Source organism: Pyrus communis, chromosome 7 (assembly GCF_041283825.1).
Source record: "Pyrus communis isolate YQ-2024b chromosome 7, ASM4128382v1, whole genome shotgun sequence".
NCBI classification, from domain to species: domain Eukaryota; kingdom Viridiplantae; phylum Streptophyta; class Magnoliopsida; order Rosales; family Rosaceae; genus Pyrus; species Pyrus communis.
Genome location: NC_142571.1, coordinates 29,058,908 through 29,081,522, shown reverse-complemented (window position 1 = coordinate 29,081,522; position 22,615 = coordinate 29,058,908). Strand labels below are relative to the sequence as shown.

At 37.6% G+C, this 22,615-nt stretch overlaps 4 protein-coding genes across 9 annotated transcripts; 3 read left to right on the top strand and 1 right to left on the bottom strand.

Annotated features, from left to right (window-relative positions):
* The first annotated feature begins 248 nt into the window (after positions 1–248).
* Positions 249–2,424, top strand: LOC137735348 (uncharacterized). 4 transcript variants are annotated; one of them, XR_015964239.1, is made up of 5 exons: positions 252–369; positions 492–640; positions 1,576–1,649; positions 1,737–1,863; positions 1,930–2,424. XR_015964239.1 is itself a non-coding variant. In XM_088696976.1 (5 exons), the coding sequence occupies exon 5, from the start codon at positions 1,965–1,967 to the stop codon at positions 2,214–2,216; it is 252 nt and encodes an 83-aa protein (XP_088553102.1). In that variant the 5' UTR covers positions 255–369; positions 540–640; positions 1,576–1,649; positions 1,737–1,863; positions 1,941–1,964; the 3' UTR covers positions 2,217–2,424. The 4 variants fall into 4 exon arrangements, 3 of the variants coding, with proteins under 3 accessions (XP_088553101.1, XP_088553102.1, XP_088553100.1); XM_088696976.1 differs by having other exon boundaries at positions 255–369; positions 540–640; positions 1,941–2,424; XM_088696974.1 differs by having other exon boundaries at positions 255–369; positions 540–640.
* Positions 2,425–4,724: 2,300 nt separating this feature from the next.
* On the top strand, positions 4,725–11,155 carry LOC137735231 (ferric reduction oxidase 4). 2 transcript variants are annotated; one of them, XM_088696972.1, is made up of 7 exons: positions 4,725–5,024; positions 5,130–5,217; positions 5,319–5,516; positions 5,663–5,897; positions 8,911–9,238; positions 9,623–10,549; positions 10,732–11,155. In XM_088696972.1, the coding sequence occupies exons 1-7, from the start codon at positions 4,868–4,870 to the stop codon at positions 10,869–10,871; spliced, it is 2,073 nt and encodes a 690-aa protein (XP_088553098.1). In that variant the 5' UTR covers positions 4,725–4,867; the 3' UTR covers positions 10,872–11,155. The 2 variants fall into 2 exon arrangements, with proteins under 2 accessions (XP_088553098.1, XP_088553097.1); XM_088696971.1 differs by having other exon boundaries at positions 4,726–5,024; positions 5,130–5,235.
* Positions 11,156–12,981: 1,826 nt separating this feature from the next.
* Positions 12,982–15,835, top strand: LOC137735230 (ferric reduction oxidase 2-like). The gene is made up of 8 exons (XM_088696973.1): positions 12,982–13,135; positions 13,274–13,376; positions 13,465–13,656; positions 13,825–14,059; positions 14,145–14,472; positions 14,574–14,817; positions 14,902–15,611; positions 15,696–15,835. The coding sequence occupies exons 1-8, from the start codon at positions 12,982–12,984 to the stop codon at positions 15,833–15,835; spliced, it is 2,106 nt and encodes a 701-aa protein (XP_088553099.1).
* Positions 15,836–16,441: 606 nt separating this feature from the next.
* Positions 16,442–22,615, bottom strand: LOC137733527 (uncharacterized). 2 transcript variants are annotated; one of them, XM_068472672.2, is made up of 5 exons: positions 22,264–22,615; positions 21,010–21,099; positions 20,469–20,792; positions 18,126–20,356; positions 16,442–18,046 (listed from the first exon to the last, which is right to left on the bottom strand). In XM_068472672.2, the coding sequence occupies exons 3-5, from the start codon at positions 20,658–20,660 to the stop codon at positions 16,828–16,830; spliced, it is 3,642 nt and encodes a 1,213-aa protein (XP_068328773.1). In that variant the 5' UTR covers positions 20,661–20,792; positions 21,010–21,099; positions 22,264–22,615; the 3' UTR covers positions 16,442–16,827. The 2 variants fall into 2 exon arrangements, with proteins under 2 accessions (XP_068328773.1, XP_088553096.1); XM_088696970.1 differs by lacking the exon at positions 22,264–22,615 and adding an exon at positions 21,263–21,291.

Genomic DNA, 22,615 nt, shown 5'->3' with positions numbered 1-22,615 from the left:
CGGAGTTGAAATGTTCGAAATTTTAGAAGAATTTTTTTATGAATTTAAGATGAGATGACAAAATAATGATTTAGAAAAATTAACATGGTAAATCGGTTAAATTATAGTTCATATAACAAATTATAAAAATAAAAAAAAAAGAAAGTGTATAAGTTCATGTGGCTTTCAAAAAAAATTTCGACACTGCTTATCAATCACAACGACGTCGTTTAACTTAGTCTGCCTTTATTCTCTTCTACTTCCGCTTGAGACTCCTACATTCGTAGCCGGAGCATCAACCCAGCTTCCCTGCTCCGCATCCTATAACGCTAATCTTCGACTCTCTCTCTCTGCGACGGCCGGCCGGATTGCTTTTGATAATTCCCGCAGGTACCAAACTCTCTCAAAAAGTATCAATCTTTTAAATTTCCGATGCTGTACTTAGGGTTTTGTCTCAGATCAATGTATGATTTAGCTTTCCTTACCTGGTAATTTCAAATTGTTGTAATTAGGGTTTCGTATCAGGTCAACTAAGGGGGCTCAAATTTATTGACTATCAGGTGCAAGAGTGACTCTGGTAAATTCCAGAAGATTTTTATCTGCTTCTTGTGTGCTGGGACTTGAAGTTGAACTGTCATCATATTCCCCTTTCACTGTAATGGTAAAATTGTTTTCCAAGCCTTTTATTTTTCTTGAACTCTTTCAGCCCATATGTTTAGAAACCATTTTTCTGTTGAGATATGTAACATATGATTATATGGTAAATTTACGATGCATGGACACGGTGGTATCCCTCGTATCCCCGTGTCGTGTCGTATTCCCTTTTGGTCGTACAGCGATTCTTCTTGTTAATTTGATGCATCCCGTGTCGTGTCATGTTGTATCCCTGTCTGTGTCCGTGTCCGTGTCCATATGTATTGTTTCTGCCTTTTGGTTATTGCATTGTCGGGTTCTTTAGTCTCGGGAGTTGTTAGAGCTGGAAATTGAACCTTTGAGAGGGATGGAGGGAGGGAAACAGACGGGGGTAATTTGATGAATTGAAAAATACTGTTTCTTTAAGCTCTTACAAGCTTGATCAAATGCAAGGCTACTTAAATGCAAAGGATTTGTCCATCTTTTTATTTTTCGTGGTGCCCGCTATTTGATATGTCTTGGTGATTCTGTATGTTTTTGTGGGTTGGGGGAGATATGTATCTTTGAAGCCCCTGTTTGGGACTACTTATGGTGATTGGTGACTCCGAAAATGGCCCTTGATTTTGTTGTTTTCTGTATGAACTTTAGACCTGAATTATGGGCCATTAGACCTGATAGTCACACTCGAAGGTGATAGGATTTCTGTATCCGCGTAACCAAGGTTTTTGCTCTGGCACTTTTGTATGGCCAGAACAAAGCTTTTGCACGGAGTCTCCTTGAAAGTGATTGCTTTCCGAAGTAAAAAGAGAATAAAGTGATTACTTATTGTCCCATTATTGAAAACCATTGGTATAAACATGCTATATAATCTGATCAACATGTGGAGTAAATTTGTCGCCTAGTTCATATTTGATGTTAGACAGCGTTACGGAATACTGAATTGAGTGGTGATGACTGATGCAGGATCCTAATGGTTCTTCTGATGAAAAGAGTGAAAGTAGAATCTACATTGGTAACCTTGATCTGAGAATAACGGAGTAAGTAAACCTTGAATCTTTGTTGCTCTAGTCTAGTACCTGCGAGGCCGTGATACTTAATATTGATCCTGCTCTTGCATTTTCCAGGGCTGCTCTAATTAAGATGTTTGCTCCGTTTGGGAAGATTATAACCGAAGACTTTCTGTGGCACACCCGTGGCTGAAAGCGCGGAGAGCCACGGGGATTTGCTTTCATCCAGTATAGCAGCAGAGATGTAATTCAGTCGCTTGTTTTTCTATCAGTTGTGTTTTCAAGCAATTCCTGATTTCCACAGTTAAAGTGAGCATGCAGGAAGCAAGATTGGCCAAGGAGAAGATGCATGGGAGACTAGCATGTGGACGCCCGCTGGTTGTCCGCGTTTCCAGTGACAAGTACTTGGTAGAACCAGCAGAGAATTCTTCCAAAGGAGTGGGCGAGGCCACCAAAACAAGCGCTTCTGGCACTAGTTCAGGACAAATGAGCCGGAGCTCCAAAATAACAGCAATCAAGAACAAATTGAAGGCTCTGGAGGAGGAGGGCTACAGCGCCAAGAAGCAGAAGCAAGAAGCCGACACGTCTTTGCAATAAGAATGTTGCTTCCATCGACAAAAGATAAAAAACTAGGACGCTAAAATCTGCTCAATTCCAAGTTGTAAACTTCCTACACTTGGCCCAGTTGAACATAATAGTAACAGTACAGTTGATTCAGTTTGGGATTTACAAAACTATCCCAGCTTTAGGAGTTATTTTTCTGATTCAGCAGGGTATATTTCAATCAAACTACCTATCTGAATCATTTCTATGTTGGTCTACCTTTCTAGTATGCGTTTTGAAACGATATGCTTTTACATGGGGCGTTCTTCGCAACCGGTATTCTTCGCAGTGTTGGGGGGTAGCGGGAGCATATGGAATGTCATCAACACCGCGCCTGGTATCTTTTTCCTTGCTCTAGTTCAAGTAACTGTCCATCTTGCCGTGGTACTTGGATTGGGAAGGAGGCTACTTCGGTTAGTTCAAATAATCGTCCAATGTCGGAGGGCCAACGACACCAGCGGATTGGCGAGGTCCATAGGATGGGATTCTTTGGTTGTTCCTGCAATCCTTGCGGGCAGTTTTGGAGTTGCCATTGCAACACTTCTTGGCATTGGTTTTGGAATGATAGTCCTCAGACACTTGTAGAAAATTTAGTTTACATATTATTACCATATCATCTTGGTATTAGGACGAGACTTGGCGCAATAAAAAGGTTACAGATTTGAATTCTAGAAATAGCCTATTTGCAAAGCAAAAAATAAAACTGCATACTATAGAGGGTTTTTTTTTTTTTTTTTTTTTGAACTCTTGCAAAATAGGGAGCCTTGTTAGTTTGGGATCGCTTATTTGACATCGCATAATATATTTGGTCATTTATTTTTTATTTGGGAATTGTTATTGGCACTCCAAAAATCTCATTCTACACTCCAAACTTTCTATATTTGAAAAGAAAATACACTTGTGCGGAGTGTAGAATGAGATTTTTGAAGTGTTAATAACACTTCCCTTTTATTTTCATCCAAACAGGAAAATCTTTGGGCTTTGGAATAATTAATTAATTAATTAATAATGAATGTTGACCATCAAAATATGGATAAAGCATTCCGACAATTAATTAAACATGGAATAAAATGAATTGAATAATGCCATGGAAATTGAAATTTTAAATTACTCGTATAAATCAAAATATTAAATGATGTGATAATTGATGATTGAATTATAAATTAAATATCGATTAACGTGTTTGTTTTTTTATTGATGACATATCATTTAATTTATAAATTTGATTTAAAATTTTAATTTCTAACATTATTCAAATAATAATTATTCAATATGACAATCACATTTTTACGTGGTATTATCAATCTAGTAACGTTGTAATACGTGTGTCTGTCTATCATATCGAAAAAACATGATTAACGTACTGATCTTGTGTTTATGTCAACTATTATGGTGTACGACCTGTACTACACGGCTCGAATTCAGCCATTGTCAACTGTAATTTCATTACCCCACAAAAAAAGTCTACTCTTCTCTCTAATCTAGTAGTGTTGCATGTGGCATATTCCATATGGTCATACAGAAACCAAGTTGTAATTGAAATTTTAATATTCAAATTAATTTATGGTGGTCGGATAATATTTCATTTTTCAGTTTCACTTTTTATAAAACTGAAAACTAAAATCTTATTTGATAACTAATTTCAGATTTTTTTTTTAAATGAAAACCAAAACCAAAAAGAGAAAAACAAAATAATATGTATCAAGGTTTTGAATCTCCCTTGGTTTAAATAATTATGTTTTTATTTGTCAAACATTTTTATTGTACTACAATATATTTATACACTAAGGAAGTGAATAAATAAATTAGTTGCGAACTCAACATTCCTGATATTCGAACCTAAACTTTTAACTTATAAGTAAAAAGGAACACAAATGAGGTGATATAGAGCACGTGTAGCTGTTGGGTTTCATCAGGGGATAATGTACTCTTATACCATGAAAGAAGTTGAGATCCGACTATAAAACCAATTGACAATACAAAGAGTAGCTCAATTTATTTATAAACTTATGCAGTGTCCGTCCTTCCATCATGATTCATTCTCAAACAAAATATTAAGTAATTATGTTCACATCATACCTTTTCGAGGTTGGAAAGGTTGGAAATTAGAGTCCGAAAGCATTTTATATGGAAAATTTATTAAATTATTGAATTATGAGTGAGAACTGTTATTCACATTTAAAAAAAATTATTACAAGTTCTTCATAATACACTCGAATTTAACTAATAAGTACTCTCGTGTTAAAATTTTAATTACATCATTATGCACTCTTCATCACTTGAATTTATCTGATAATTCTTCTCATATTAATCCCAATGTGCATTCCTAAAATACTTACATTTCACTTGAATTGATTTATTAGTAGCTCAAAGTCCACTCTAGCAATAATTGGATTGACAAAATTAAAAATAGCGTATGATGACGCTTTTGGAGTGTGAATAACATCACCTGATATTGTCGTGTAACACGTTTATCAAGGAGTTGTAAATGGGCTTGACAAATGCCTCTCTCCTCAACCCTAATGTACGGTCAACCCTCGCCTATAAATTGCAAATCCAATAGTGGCACTGTTGCACTTGCACAGCAGAAGACTGTATATTTCTGAATAGCTAGCTTCTCATTGACACTCCTCTCAAACAGAAGGATGAGCAACCAGACAGTGTCAATTTTAAGATTGATTTTCCTTGTGGTGTTTCTTGGATGGCTTGTGATTTGGATCATGATGCCTACAAAAACCTACAAAAATGGCTGGATGCCCAACTTACAAAGCAAGCTCAATTCTACATATTTTGGAGAGCAAGGTTTTGTTTCTTCCTTAATTACAGTTGCTTGCTTAATCAATTTAATTAAGGTTGATATTATGCTTAAAATATAACCTTGTGTTGTGTCATACTAATTAATTGCAGGGGTTAATCTTCTGCTCTTCTCATTCCCAGTGATGTTAATAGCAGCTTTAAGCTGTGTTTATCTCCATCTCCAAAAGAAATCAATTAGGTCACCATCGTCCACAAGGTTTTTACACTATAATACAACTTCTATACAAATTAACACATGATAATTCTGTTAATATATATGATCATCGTTGACTGGTGCAGTACTACTACCACCGGTATCAAGACAAATCGATTAGCATTTTGGAGACGTCCAGTGGTTGTGAAGGCTCCTCTGGGAATTGTCACTGCAATAGAGCTCGCTTTTGGACTCATGTTTGTTTCACTCTTGGTCTGGTCTCTTGCCAATTACTTATACGTCAGCTTCGGCCACCTCCATATACATATGCCTGGCGAGAAAGTGTAAGCATGTACAAATACATATACTTATACATATATGTATGTATCCTTTCTTAAATGCTTTTTAAATGAATGATATGATCACTTGATTTTTTTCTTTTGATTTTAGTCAATTAAATTCATGTTAATTGAGAGTGATTATATGACAGGTGGGAAGCGAAGTTTCGAAGTGTGTCATTGAGATTAGGTTACATTGGGAACATTTGCTGGGCACTTCTCTTCTTCCCTGTAACTCGAGGATCTTCGATTTTACCTCTCTTCGGGCTCACATCCGAGTCAAGTATTAAGTATCATATTTGGCTCGGCCATCTCTCGATGATCCTCTTTGCTGCACATACCGTAGGGTTCGTCATCTACTGGGCCATGACTAATCAGATGGTTCTGGTAATTAACTAAATTCAATCATTTTTTTTTATCTTTAATCAATTCGTTCAGTCTTAATTACTCTTGTATATAGCTAATAGCTCTTAGCTTAATTTGGTTGTATTGTGCACGCGATTCATGAAAATTATTCGTCTTGTTTTCTAGTTGTGAGAAGAGAATCTCTAACCTCATTTAGAATTTAAAAAGGGAAGAATTTAAAAGAATTGTGTGGTTCAACTTAAATTCAATACCATGTCAATAGCTAGGGCAGCAGCGAATCATTATATGAAAACATATCTAGACAACAAGGACAAGAATTAGGGAAGATATCTTTTTGGAATTTTCTCACACGTGATTTCTACACCCTTATTTAGTTCATGATGATGATATGTATCCTAACCAAATGACTTCATGCATGATGATTATTTTTTAGTTATGTATATAAATTCTTATAAGTAGTAGTGCACATGACTTGTGTTTCCATGGAGAAATGCTCATATTCCACTTCTTTCGAATAACGTATATCCATTACCAATGAATTTCACGATCACGGCTATATATTCAACTAGTGGATCGGATAGGCAAGTAAATACAGCTTCAACTAGATTGATTCATCAGCATGATTAACTCGATCCATACATACAAATGGCTGGTATACTTAACAAATTATAGTTTTCATCATCAATAAACATGACAATAAACTATACTGACTTTTTGTTTCTTTAATCTTTGGATGATATGAGATTTGAAGTTGAAAAAAAATTTATCTCATCTTATCGTGGAAGAGAAATATCATTAAATTAATAGCTAGTTGATATTATAATTCATTGGTAGTCTAGCTATGACCAAATGCGGCTTGATCAATCTGCATGGTTTCAAAATAATTAGAAAATAATTAGGTTTATTGATTAAAACCTTATTCATTTTCAAATGAAAAAATTAGTATCCGGTCCCTAGTTAGTAATGTTAATTGATTGAAATCTTATTAGTTTTCAGATTTTGATCCAAGTCCCAAGCACTAATGTAATAATGAATTTACATGTCAGTTATATAATTTTTTAAAATAAAAATTAATAATTGATTTAGAATTTTAATACTCACACCTTTATTAAACTCCTAACTAATTTTCAACTCAAAACATTTCCAAAAATAAATAATAAATAAAAATAAGTTTGTATATATCCATTAGCTTTTTTAAGAAATGTTTTCAATTTTTTAATCTTATATGTACCCATTCATGTAATTTTTTCAAAATTTTAATCTTATAATGTACTCATTCTTAAATATACCAATTTGTTATATGTAAAATGTACCCCTGTATATATATAATCTATTCAATTTTTTTCTAATCCATTTTTAAACTTATATGGGTACATTCTTTTTTCTTTGATTTGAGAATGTATCCATGTCAAGTTTAATCGAAGAAATTTACCGATGTTATTAAGCCTAACATCTTCTTTTTTTTTTTTTTTTTTTTTTGTGATTTTGAAGAATGTACCCATGTTTGGGTACAACAAATTTTTGGTTAATTTTGATGAATGTACCCATGTTACACACACACACACACACACACAATAGTATAATTTATATTCGAAATTTTTTAATCCCACAAATTGTGGGTTTTTATTTAAAATCTCATTAATATAAACAACCATAAATTTTTATTTTTAATTTAAAAAATATAGTAACATAGATAAAAATAAATTATCACATTAATTTCAGACTTTGATCAAAAATTGAAAACCAATAAGGTTTCAGTCAAAGAATCTTCATAGCTAGGGACCGCATCCAAAGTCTTCCTTTTCAAATTTTGATCAAGATCCTTCGGTTTTAATAAACGCATTAATTATTCAAAAACAAAATATTTACATGTCAAGATAATTAAGTTTCATTTTTAAATAGGTAAGTGTTATTAACACTCCTAAAATCTGATTCTACACTCCCACAAGTGTATTTTTCTTTCTAATTATAGAAAGTTTGGAGTGCAAAATGAGATTTTTGGAGTGTCAATAAGAATTCTCTTTAAATATATTCATTTAGTGTTAGAAACGTTACCCTTGATATATTATATTTATGGCTAAACTTTTTATCATATATTTCTATTTCTAGTTTGTACCCATTTTTAATTTGCAACCATTTTTTAAATTGTACCAATTTTCTTTTAAATTTTAATTTGCACCCATATATTAATTTCTTTTTGTCCCTTATTTTTTAAACTTTTATTTGTACTCATAAATTTTTTAACCTTTTATTTGCACCCATAATTTATTTATGATGCACCCTTTTTTTTTTTTTTTTTTTTTTTTTTTTTAACAAATGTACCACTTTGTTATATGTAAATGTATCCCTATTTTTTTTATAAGTACCATTTTTTAATGTAAAATGTACCCATTTTTTAATGTAAAATCTATTTATTTTTTAATCTAAAATGTACCATTGTTTTTTTTACTATAAAATGTACCCATTGTTTTCTATATAAAATGTACCCACGTTTTTATGTAAGTGTACCAATTTTTTATATATAAAATGTGGCCAAATTTTATTATATAAATGTACTCATTTTCTAAAAATAAAATAAAATCCCATTTTTCTATAATCTAGAATGCACCCATAAGCAATTATTATTATTATTATTTTATCAAAACCCATAAACAATTTTGAATAATTAAATTGGTAGTGTAAATGAAAGCCAAAAAAAAAAAACAGTTGAGTCTTTATTGGTATTATTGCATCTCTTTTATTATTATGTCATTTATGTAGCAAGAGAGGGATTTCAATAAAAACTAAAATATATAAGGTTTGAGTTTATAACAGTTAGGGATTAAGGACCGCAACTAAATTATCCCTAATCTTAATATGCTTTGAGTACTATAAAAAATACGGGCAAGTACACATTGCCGCCACTCACATACGTTTGTGTAGTACAAGAACTACCGGTACTAGCACTCCCTGTCCAACTAACTTACTACAAATTTACTTAATTAAGAGGTTATGGTCAACCCTTTAACATGTGCTGGACGTTAATTAATTGCAGCTGCTTCAGTGGAGCAAAACCTACGTATCAAATGTAGCTGGGGAGATTGCAATTGTGTTGGCAATGGTCATGTGGATCACAAGCATTCCCCGTGTTAGGCGTAAAATGTTTGAACTGTTTTTCTACACTCACCATCTCTATGCACTCTACATCTTCTTCTACGTACTGCATGTTGGTGCTTCCTACTTCTGCATGCTCCTCCCCGGCATCTTCCTCTTCATCGTCGATCGATACTTGAGATTTTTACAGTCGTACCAACGAGCCAGGTTAGTCTTAGCTCGTGTTTTACCATGTGGTACCATTGAGCTCAACTTCTCCAAGACCCAAGGTAATTATCTGTCATTAAATATTTTAATATCAACTTTGTAGCTTATTCATATTATAACGCGTGTATTAGTAACGTTTTTAGCTTTAGGCATCATTAAATATGTCACATTTATACTTGTTACGTGTTTCATGCGCATCTATTTATTCATAATTTCATATTATATGGTAGGTTTAGAAAATATCAGCTATTATACCCTAGCTAGGTTTGGAAAATATTAATTCTATCGCTCACTCATATTATAATGCATTAGTCTACGTGTCATTGTCATGTGTGTTAGGTATTGGTTTATTAATACTATATCCTAAATTTTAAAAATATGAACCGTGTCATTCACCTATATTATAACACGTGAATTTATACCATTACTTTTTTGTTTTCTTTTAGGATTGGATTATAATCCCACTAGCATCTTGTTTATAAACGTGCCAAGCATATCCAAGTTGCAATGGCACCCATTTACAGTGACTTCAAACCCTAATATGGAGCCACACAATCTCAGTGTTGTCATCAAGAGTGAAGGCGGTTGGTCTCAAAAACTCTACAAGCAACTCTCTTCAAATGTGGATCAAATCCAAGCTTCTGTCGAAGGACCTTATGGTCCCGTTTCATCTCATTTTCTAAGGCACGAGGCTCTGGTGATGTTCAGTGGAGGGAGTGGAATCACTTCTCTCATTTCCATAATCCGTGAAATTATTTTCCAAACCACCAAACCCGATTCCCATTTGCCACGTGTGCGGCTTATATGTGCCTTCAAGAACACAGATGATCTCTCCATTTTACAACTCTTGCTTCCTATTTATTCAACCCCTTTTGATTTTTCCCTCGTAGATTTGCAAATTGAAGCCTATGTCACGAGAGAGACAGAGCAGCTGCCGGCATTGGCTTGGAAGCCCATCCAAACGGTGTCGTTTAAGACCGACTCGTTGGCCTCACCCATTTCTAGTGTTTTAGGTCCAAACAATTGGCTATGGCTTGCTGCAATAGTGTCGTCCTCATTCTTCTTGTTTCTTGTTACTTTGGGACTTATCACTCGTTTTTACATTTACCCGATTGACCACAACACTGGTGAAATTTACCACTACTCTTTTACCTGTCTCTGGTACATGTTTCTGGTCTGTTCTTGTATTTTCCTGGTATCTAGTGTAATTCTTCTTTGGTGCAAGAGACAACAAAATGCCTTGGAAGGGAAGCCAATCCAAAATGTGGAAGTACCAACTCATGACATAGAACTTGAAGGCCTTCCACACCATCCTGAAACCTTAATTGCTCAAAAAGCCCAGGTGCAGTATGGAACAAGGCCTGATCTCAAGAGTAAGTTAATTAATTAATTGCGCCTCTAGTCTTAATTAGTAACTAATGAGTTATTTGCCACTAATAAGCTTTTTATCCAACTTATTCTGTATCCCTAATTTAACGACCATTTTCTTGTTTATGTTCTTGTAACGACACATTTTTGGATAAGTGATAAATTATTGTTTTTGTTTGCAATCCAGAAATTCTGTTGGAGGCCGAGGGATCTGATGTTGGAGTGTTGGTGTGTGGGCCAAGGAAGATGAGACATGACGTTGCCAAAATCTGTTCATCTGGTTTGGCAGATAATTTGCACTTCGAGTCCATTAGCTTCGACTGGTGATGCATGCATGCATGCTAGTTTCAGTCTGAACTACTGCTGTGTAATATAATTTTGCCTTTATTATAACGCTCAGTAATTGTCATTCATGAGATTTGCTTTCAGCACCTCTCGTGTCGTCTTTAAAGATGTGTGAACGTAAAATGTTTATAGATTTGTAATTTCTTTCTTTTTTTGGTTGGGTGGAAATAAATAATTGATGTATCATAATTTGTAATCTATTGTACAATGAATGTTAATTACTATGTAGCCATCATCAGCCATGGCACTTGATCATTTGCAGAAAACAATGAGGTATATAATAATGGAATATTCATATATTCATGCACCTTTTTACCTATCAAAAATACTGCCGATAGTGTTATAATACAAGTGGTTGAATACTTTAAAAATAAAAAATTCAACCTTGTATTATGACACTTTGTATAGCGGACTGTTCTTGGCACACTAAAAAATTTCTCCACTCACGCATCACATAATCCCTCTAAACCTTGTAATTGTTATTTATGTACTATCTTTTGGCCGAAGTGGCCGGACGAGCCTTCATTGTATCAATTTGTCTTTAGGTTTTGAAGTTTTGTCAATTTCCTGTTATTCCATGGGAACGGGAAGATCGGTTGTTAATTACTTGAGCTCTTAGTTAAGTTATTATAAATAAATGAAAATGATTAAAAGCTATGGTAATTAACTGGAATGTTTACTATTGCTTACTGAGTGAAGTTATGCATTGGAGAATTCAATAATATATTGAATGTGGTCCAATAACTCAGTAAATATAGGGTATTGAATTTCTATCCACCCGTTTTTGGTTCGAAACTCCTCTCTCCTTTAAATTATTCTAATAGTTTTAAACCCTCTCCTCCCCTTAGTATTATAAATTTTAAAAAATAAAATAAAATCAAGGATGTGAGATATGAAACGGGCGTGGAATCAACTATGCCTCCTAATCAATGTAGTTCCTAGTTTTACATTTTGTTACGGATTCACAACCTCCCTAATTTTCAGTAAAGAGGAATGTCCTCATTCCACAACAATGTGACATTATTTAACCGTATAAACTCCATAATCAGAAATCGTTCATTTTTTTTTTATCATCATCTAAAAATCATTTTTAAAAGTGCATATTCATTTGATTTGGAGACTATTAGTCATTCATATGTGTCGAATAAATCAATAATTCTGATAACGAGTAACTACCTCATGATGATCCGTTCATGAATTCTCTTGATTAAGAGTAATTTAAGATCTAGAATGTTAATAGGATCAACTAATTCAGAAGGGAAGAGATTAAATACTTGGATCAAAAGCTAAAAGACAAACATATATATATATGCAAATGAATTGGGGAATGGGCAGACATGTATTTATGCCAAAGACAAGTTGACAACTGCATTGGAAGGAACACTGAGATCAGTATTCGGCATCTCCAATGACCTCTATTTGGTTTTCACTCCAGCTCACCCGGCCTTCACATTACCAGTCAACTTTTGCATTCACAATTTGTACAAATGCTATAATCGAAATTATTCATTATCTTTATGATTTGTAGAATAAATGCTTCATATTTATAATATTTGTAAAATGAAACAACGTTGTGTTTTCATTAAAATTAAGATAAATGTATCTTTATATATAAAAGGGTAACCTCAAGTCAACAAGGCTCCCCACTTTGCGCGAGTCGGAGGAGGGGGAAGGTGTTTTTTTTTTTGGGGGGGGGGGGGGGGGGAGGGTGGGCGGGGTGGTGACGTTGCTTTACCCTTACTTTGCAAAATTGTTGTTTCCATGACTCAAACCTCACAAAAGAGCAACCATTCCGTTACGCCAAGACTCAAATCCATGAATCTTTATATATAAATAGAAAATATTGTTTTTTTTTTCTATTCAATTTACACGTGAATTCACTGAAGATTTGACTAAGTTTGTTTTTCATTGGACAAAATTTGTAAATATTTTCATTTCCCAAAAAGTTAAAAAATCAGATAAAAGTTCGTGTTAAAAAATTGCAAGCTATATAAAGATATCAAGCAAACCTCTTTTCTATAGTAGAAAGATGGTTTCCACTTCAAGTCCAGCAGAGGTGAAAGAACAAGAAACCAGTCCTTCTGGTGAAGGAATGAGGACCGTTCGATCAATCATGAGGCTGCTTCTGATGGTGGTGTTTGTTGGGTACATGATGATCTGGATCATCATGCCCACCAACACTTACTATCTGAAATGGTTCCCTCATATTCATAAAAAAACTGATTCCACGTATTTTGGTCAAGAAGGTTAGTTTGGTTTCATAAAAAACCCACAACTTTTCTCAAATTCGAAATCTCGTAAATTAGAGTAGTTCAGAATATCGTCCGGTAAAAAAAAAAAAAACATTTAGTCTTACTGCATTTTTCTGTTTGATGTTTTTGCAGGTGCAGACATACTTATTTACACATTCCCCATCCTATTTACAGCAACCATGGGCTGCTTATTGCTCCACATGGGAAACAAAAATGTTGACATTAACAACCAAAGGTATACCCTCTTTCTCGAGCGAAACTTACTTACACTTGGGATGCCGCAGCTATATGTAACGTTTTTCTTATATTTTCACTTTGATTAGCAGGGCGAAAAAATCATACCGGGCATCATGGAATCGGCCTGCGCTGGTGAAAGGTCCTTTAGGAATTGTTTCTTGGATAGAGCTTTCTTTCCTGGTGATGTTCATTGCCTTATTTGTCTGGTCTATCTCTTCTTACTTACATGACATGTTTGCATATGCCACCCTGGAGGCTGCAGCCAAGAAAGAGCATGTGTAAGAAATCTCTATTTGTTCAAAATTACATTTATAGTTTTAGTATTTTGCCGAAATTCCCCTGAACTTGTACCTCACTTTCAATTTATCTCCGGAATTAGCCAATTTTCCCCTAACCATTATGTTTATCCACATTTCATCTAAATTCGAGTCCTAATTTTTTGGCAGGTGGGAAAATAAGTTGGGAAGTGTAGCACTAACACTAGGGATAGTTGGGAACATTGGCCTAGCCTTTCTTTTCTTCCCTGTGAGCAGATGCTCTTCCATTCTGCAGATCATTGGCCTCACATCAGAGGCAAGCATCAAGTACCATATCTGGCTAGGGCATCTTGTCATGACTCTCTTCACGGCTCACGGTTTATGTTACGTAGTCTATTGGGGGAGCACTAATCAAATTTCAGAGGTAATTTTTAACTTCCGAAACTTCAAAACGCAATTTAGAAATGAGCCATTCTCACAATGAAGCAAATTTTTTCGTGCCGGTGTAGATGTTGAAATGGAACAAGGTAGGTGTTTCGAATGTGGCAGGAGAAGTTGCTCTGCTTGCAGGACTAGCCATGTGGGCTATGAGCATCCCTCGCATCAGGCGCAAGACCTTCGAGCTCTTCTTATACACTCACCATCTCTACATTGTCTTCCTTGTCTTCTTTGTGTTTCACGTGGGGTTCTCCTATGCGTGCATCATGCTCCCGGGCTTTTACCTCTTCCTGATTGACAGGTTCTTACGTTTCTTGCAATCTCAGCGTAGAATTCGCCTGGTTTCAGCCCGTGTTCTTCCCTGTGAGGTGGTTGAGTTGAACTTCTCCAAGAGTCCAGGTGAGCATACAAAGACGATACAATCCCAGGCACCAAACGAGAGCTAAATGAATACTACATCGAGCTTTCCCATTAATTGTTTTTATTGAACTTGATCATAGGACTGAATTATTCTCCAACAAGCATGGTGTTTGTAAATGTGCCTGGTATTTCAAAGCTGCAATGGCATCCTTTTAGTGTTACTTCTAGCAGCAAATTCGATCTTGACAAGCTGAGTGTTGTCATCAAAAGCGAAGGAAATTGGTCTCAGAAGTTGTATCAGGAACTGTCATCCTCTCAGCCCGCAGACCGCCGACAAGTCTCGGTGGAAGGACCGTATGGACCTGCCTCAAGCAACATGCTAAGGTGTTCACATTGTAAACCCTTTTCCCAAATTTTCATATGCCAAATGTGTGTGCTAACTCTAACATGGTGAAAATGCCGGTGCAGGCACGACACGATAGTGATGGTGAGCGGAGGAAGCGGTATTACTCCGTTAATCTCCGTCATCCGTGAGCTCCTCTTCGAAGCCAATAACTTAGGCGGCAAGGCTCCAAAAATTCTACTCGTATCTGTTTTCAGGAAAACACTAGACCTCACCATGTTGGACCTAATCCTTCCCGTTTCGGGCACAAACCTCGACATTTCTCGCTTGCAATTGCAAATCGAAGCTTATGTGACAAGAGAGAAAGAACCCATGTCAGAATCCTACAAACCCCTCCAAACAATTTGGTTCAAGCCGAACCCTTCAGACGCGCCGGTTTCTGCAATTCTAGGCCAAAATAGCTGGCTCTGGCTTGGAATGATCATATCGTCGTCTTTCGTCATCTTTCTTGTGCTGATGGGCATCCTCACAAGATATTACATCTACCCAATTGACCACAACTCCAGCATGATATATTCTGACTCAGCTAGATCTGCCTTAAACATGTTATTTTTATGCGTATCAATAGCCACAACTGCAACAGCAGTTTTCTTATGGAACAAGAAACAGACCCTCAAGGAGATGGGGCAGATTCAAGTCCTGGACACACCAACACCGACAACTGCTTCGCCGAGCGGGCGCTTTGCCGTTGCTGAGCAAGAACTCGAAAGCCTTCCCCACCGGTCTTTCGTCGAGTCAACAACGGTGCACTATGATAGAAGACCAGATCTTAAGAGTGAGTTACATATTTTTTTTCTTAATTTCACATGATGATTGGAGTTTGGAGAAAGATTAGGGTTTTAACATTTGATTTTTGTAGGGATACTATCTGAGCGTGAAGGTTCGAGCATTGGGGTTCTTGTTAGTGGCCCAAGAAAGATAAGGCAAGAAGTGGCTGCAATTTGCTCATCTGGCTTGGCCAACAACCTTCATTACCGTTCCCTGAGCTTCAGTTGGTAAACCTCAAACTACAAGAAAAGGAAAATGGTGTCATAGGTGATTGAGGACTTAACCTACAACAAGCAAGCCACTGCGTCTTAACGCTGATTTAAGATACCGTCACAGTAATATGATTCACTGATTCGGGATTTATCACAAGAGTTTAGCCATCATTGTGGAGAAATTGCGATTGTGCATATATTAAGAGAACGAATTCAATTCATCCTAGTTTAGAATTGTTCAATTTATATGAAAAATTAGTTAGTTCTCACTGCGTATTAAATTGCATAAGCTTTTTTCAAGCTTCCTTTATTTTTTATTTTTACTTATACAGGCAATAGTCGAAGAAAAAGAATCAAAGTTTCATTAATTTCTTCATTAATTAGGGCCGTAAACAACTGAAGCTTCATTAATTTTTTCATCGTCTAATAGTAATAGATAAAAGTCAAGGGAAACGAATTTCACACGCTCTGCACACCCCTTTAATTTCGGTCCATTAATTATTTATTAATTTATTCACACTAGAAACTTGCATTTACAAATGTGACAAGGAGGTAAAGGAAAATTATAACTCAAGAGAGTGCGAAGAAAACGTGCACAGCAAGCAGCAACGAGAAGGGATCGGCATCGAGGGAAGCCTTCAAACTAAAAAGCTTGAGATTCTTCACTAATCGTTAAAAAATGCCTAAAATAAAATTAAGAAACAAAATCAAGATGAACCAAAGCAACATCAGGCCCTAACCTAAAAAAAAATTTGCCTAAGCGCAATTGGAATGGTAAGAGTAGCTTCCACAGCGCCGGCTGCCGCCGGGAAGAGCACGAATATTTCGGCTCAACCATCACCAGATAAAAAAAAATTCGGGAGAACTCCTATCCGCCTGAGTAACGCATCGATTTGAAGAAATGCCGGCAAAGGTGATGGAGGATTTCTCCCAGAATTACGTATGTTGCAGGTTAAATGAGTTGAGCTGCACCAGAAGCTGGAGTTTTAATACCGAGTCAGCGTTGGAACCTTAATTTACTCTCCTCTTCGCTACCTCTCCTATGTAAGCTTCTCGAGGCCTTCTCTCGGTTGCCCTGCTGTCAGATTCATCGTAGTTCTGTGTGTTGCGAGATGCAAAACGGTCTTCATCAAAACGGAACTGACGCACAACACCATCTGAATCAAAACGCCTGACGCGGCGAACGATCTCAAATCTTCCACCAGGTCTCCTTCTATCATCGTCGCTACCTTCGTATCTATACTCCCTACCACCACTGGGCAACTCGGAGAATTTTGCTGGACGAATCATGGATTCAGAGTAACCATCTGAATTCAATCTCTGAGAAGAACGCTCTGAGTCAAACCTCTGTCCTGGCTGGAACCGCCTTCCCACAAATCTACTGCCCCTGAAATTGTGATCTACACCTGTACTTGACTCATCAAACCATCTGGAATTCTGTTGTGGGGAAAAACGACGCTTTGGTGAGGACACGAACCCTACTTCATACTTGCCTCCGAAATTTTGCTTCTGGAAAGGCACCCTCAGCTTCTCGATATTGGAATCAAACCTATAATCAGGAGACCTGCTCCCACGATGTCTTGAAATATCATTCAGTTCTCTCCATCCAAGAGGAGAGCGACTTCTGCATCTAGACTGGGGCTTTTTGTAGGGTCTACTATAATATACGGGTCCTCTGCCAGGAGGTGAAGTGCTTTGTTCTCTCCTGGCTGTTCGTCGTGGCACATTATAAGAGCATTCGTTGGGATCATCGGGTATGGGCCTGTGGTACTCCTCCCTGATGCCTCTGTTAACCCCTTGTGGATATCGTCTAAACCTCCGCCTATCAGGACTTGTATCTCTCATAGGTATCATTCCCCTATGTATGTTGTGTGCATCATTTCTTTCAGATGGCGATCTTCTTCTAAACGATCCCTGATACGGACGATTTGATGAAAAAGTTATAGCTTGCCTGCGAACACGGTTGTGAACTCCTGGTGCTTCTGAAAATGTTTCGTCTGATTCCATCTCATATCCATGGTTCTCAACAACACTTTTTGGCCTACAGCGTCCAGAGCCAAAGGAACCATGATAAGTGGGTGATTCGCGTCGCTTGGAATCCCAATAACTCCCTGAAGAATAAACCACACCTCTGAAGCTTTTACCCTGCATACGTGAGTCATACTTTTCCCTTCCCATGGACTGATCAGAACCAGCTTCCTCAGAGCGAATAGAATCAAAGTTGCCCAACCTGAAGCAAACGAATAATTAGTAACCAAGATAGAAAAACCAAAGTTGCATTAAAGATTACAAGAACCAATAGAGTTTACCTCCTCCGCCTTGCACATTCAGTACCCATCTTATTTGAGGAGTCAGATGCCATTGACCCAACCACGTTGGCAGGAGAATGTTTGGCATCATAGCCATCGAAGCCACTGACAGCATGTCTCCTTGCTGTGCAGCCCTCAATTGCTTCCGCAGTTCTGTTTGAAGAAGCTTCAGAATCACAAGGTAGTTGATCAGATCCTGAAGTTTTTGTCTTCGAACCAACGGAACATTGTCTCAAAGCATGTTCATTTTTGTCACACATGTTATCTGATCCTGGACTCAATCCTCTCACAAGCTTAATGTTCCTGTCAATTTTCCTTGACTCCCCAAATAATTCTGTTTCTCTGCATTCAGGTCCCATTCCAACTTTCCCTGATATAGAGTCATCAGCAGCTTCACTGTCACATGTATCAGAACCATAGTCAACACATTCAGCTTCTACATCATCAATTTCATTCTCCTCCCAATATGGTACATCCGACTCCCTCAGCTCCCCATCTTCATACTGGGAGTCGTAACCAGCTTCAGGTTCCAGAGTGTTTCCCTTGCCAACCATGTAATCCTTATCATCTTGACGAGTATTCAAGTCATAACCATCACTGGAAGGATCTTTAGTTACTCTATCCAAGCTACGTGAGCTATCTTCACCATAGTGGCATTGCTCAAGAGTGGAGGACCCAGCAGCAGCTACTTGATTCGTCATGGGATTCCCTGAAGGTTTATGCATTACTTCCTCAGAACCATCATTTGGCAGAGAATCGACAGTATGAGTGTCAGAGGCAGCTTCAACAGGCTCCTTTGCAATTATAGTCACCAGCGACCGGCCTTCTCCAACAGATGCACCTGATGCAGATTTATCATCAGAATCAAGGCGAACGGGTGCGAGTGAGTGACAGCTTTCTACTCCCATCGTCTCTTCCAGAGATTCTGGATCATCATGGACGCTAGATGTTGCACCAGAGCCCTTGCCATCTTCATCTAGAACAGTGCTTTCAATCTCACAAGATGCCCCTTCTGGCACACAAGCTAAAGCAGGGTTTTCAACCTTAACACTTCCTGAACAGACAGTTTCACTTGGTAGTTCACCAGCCACATGCTCAACAGAAAAGCTGGAAATTGGGGTTTTATCGGTCTCCTCAGACACAGGGCCTGTGACTGCGATGTTATCAAATCCAGCACAAGGGGAACCATCAATGCATACATCTACACTCACATCCTGAGAGGAAGCTTTAGCACCGCTACCAGAATCTTTTGAAGATCCCAAAGCGTTATCAGGAGAAACACATTTACCACAACTCAACTCAACTTCAGGGCACGCTTTCAATCCCTGTTCCTCATTGTCAGACAGAGGTTTCACGGTGCTTGCAATGTCATTCTTTGCATCTTCCTCCTTAGGTATCTCATTAGCTTCTGAAACTTGGAGGTTTGCACCCTGCTTATTATCCATGGAGATATCATCTGCAGCAGTTGTTTTAGGATCAGCAATCGCCAAATCACAAGGTTCCTCCCAAGCATCCATACTAACATTTAGGTCCCAGTGGAACCTAACATCTTTAGAGGAACTCAATCTTGCTTCTGCTTCGTCATGTGCTTTGTTAGTATTAATTTTGAACCCATCAGCTTCAAAAGAGGCGCTTCCTATTTTATCTTCTCGTTGTAAATCTTTAGGGGATGAATGTACTGTTTCCAATGATGCAATACTTTCTTCCAAGATTGCAGAGACTGATACATCTCTTGCTTCTGAAAATTCTGAAGCAGTTCTCATGACTGTTAAAGAAGTTGACACAATGGTTGTTTGCTCCGAAGGCCGTGCAGAAGTTGATGCATCTTTTTCATCCAAAGGTGAATCTTCACCTAGTGGATTCTTCACAACATGATTGATGTCATCATTTATGATGTTGTTGCAGGCAGCATCTGCCAATATCTCAATACCAGAAAAGTCATCCACGTCACCATGCTTTTGATTTGTCACATCATTCAAATTCTCATTAGCACCGCTACTGGCACTATGACAGACCCTAGTCAGGGTAGAAGTATCACTCCTTGTGGGATGCTTTTTGCCAACTGATTTTGGACAAGACTTGTGACCTGAAGAATGACGACCATCCAATAGTGGTTTGTTGCCTTCAAGGTGTGGAGGGGGTGACGGAGACCGGACCATAAGTCTCCTTTTCTTAATCGGTACATGCTCAATTTTGTCACCAAATCGTCTCCCAAGTACAGCCACACCAAGCTGAAAAACAGAAAATTATATCAGCAACATGAAAAAAAACTTATCGGAAAAGCACTCTCATTAGAAATTTTGGTACAAAAGAACAACAAAGGAAAACTTGTGAAGCATTAACCTTCTCTGAATCAGAAACTGATGTTTCTGATGCACTTCTAGCACTTTTTTCTGCTAGCTCTGCACCCATTTTTTTGCTTTTATCAACAGGTTTCCTTGACCGCCTTGATGCACTCCGATAACCCTTTGAAACCTTCCAGTTCAAGTAAGGACTAATAGATTTTGTAAGTTCTACACGTACTGTATTCATCATGCCTTGGCAGAGAGATGTACTCCCATCAACTGTTTGTCTGCCACCACAAGTTCTGCAAGATGCAGTCCTTACTTTCTTTCCACTTTGCACCAGAGAGGTGGGTACACCCCCAGTGCAAGCACACGAAGGAGTCTGCAAACCAGAAAGAAATAAATATAACTACTCGGTCTAAAATTGCAAAAAAGCTTCAGAATACATGGTAAGAAATTGCAGGATGAAATAATTGAGACAGGTCAATAAATTGCCGTGCCAATCAAAATCAAGAATTAAATTAGATTATGAGAATATAAATACAAACTAAACTGTAGAAACTATCAAGTAAAAACCATCACAAATCCTAGATGCTTACAGTGATTTGGTTTCTGATGAGAACTCTCTGATAACTTTTCTAAGAACCCTCCAAAGGAAATATGTCTCTGGAGTTTTCCACCCAACGCACCTGAAATCAGCAAAGATGAAGATCAGCACAGAAATTAGACCATAAAAAAGAAACAACAGTAAACATTGAAACAAAAGCTGATAAACAAATGAAGACTCAAAATCTATTATTGAGCCGAAAAGCTGATAACTAGACTGCCAGCACAGCCTCCACAGGCCATTACCTTGAGGCAGATCGTGTTAACCAGTTTGGTAGGACTGCAAAAAATCTCTTGGTTCAGAATGTCGAATTGAACATTAGCAAGTCCCTAATACTCGAAATCGGGCTTCTTTTTGCAACCATATAGTATTAGGACAACAAATATACTTCTTCTAACATAATTCATTCAATCTAGTAGACTGGGTTTATGTGCCCAAAAAAGAGATTAATCATTAAGGTTTTTATTACCAACAAGAAATTCTAATTGTCTTGCTCATTATCACCAGCAACAAGAGCAGGCAGTCTCCGTGCCTCGTAAGAACTAAGACTTAGGACAGACGCACAAAACTTTTGCCTAGTAGATTCAAAATTCTTCCATATTTTGTGAAAGGTTCTTCGATCCATACCGATGGGCACATACAAGATGAATCAGTAATGGAATGATGGAGTTCAAGGACATGGAGATTCTGCTGCAAAGCAGATCACCCACGACCCATCACAGATCCAGCCATAGCAAACTAAAAATTCTACTTTTGTTCAGATTCCCCACCATCAATTTTATCACCACAGCAAAGGCATGGCTCCTGGGGAAAAACCCAACTAGTTTATTCCTCAACCGCCGACAGCGAAACCCTTCAATACCATGATTTGGCAGCAGCAGTCGATCGAAATCGACATCAGAAAGACTCGTAGATCTCGGCCCTATGCCTCTACCTATGGTTATACAATCCTAGAGCCCATCAGGATTAAGCTCCATGAAATCCAGTCCGGTCTCGCGGGACAACTTGAAGAAAAATCTGTAGTCCTTCAAGATCTGCAATCGGACTAGCTCCTTATCAAAGACAGTGACTACAGAGCCCAATAACTCGGCGATTTTCACAAATCCAGCGCCGATTAGAAGCCTCCTCATCGTTTCGCTTTCGCAGAAGTTTCTTGAAGACGATGGTTGATGACGATAAAGATAAAATTTAACCACAAAAAAATGGCGAAACGCAAATTATCAAAAGCTTTTAGGGTTTTTAATACCTGTTTCTTCCAAACTCTCAACAAATCCGCCGCCGCCTCCGCCGCGGTGATCTCAAAACGAATCGAATCGATCAACAACGAAGAGATTCCCGCCCCTCACAAGATCAAAATCCTTCATAATATCACCGAAGGAAAGCGATTGAAAAAACGGTTTTCGAATCAGATTTCTTCTTCTTCCTCTAGATTTCAGTCAGAGATGATGAGTTTCGGTCCCGATCTTGATCGTTAAATATGGGCCGTCGATTACCGGTCCCTTGGAGAACAATCGCTGCACCTTGCCGCCGCCGATTAAATCCACCCTTTTGTTCGATCTTTCGCCCTACTTCTTCTTTCTTGTTTGGATGAGAGCACA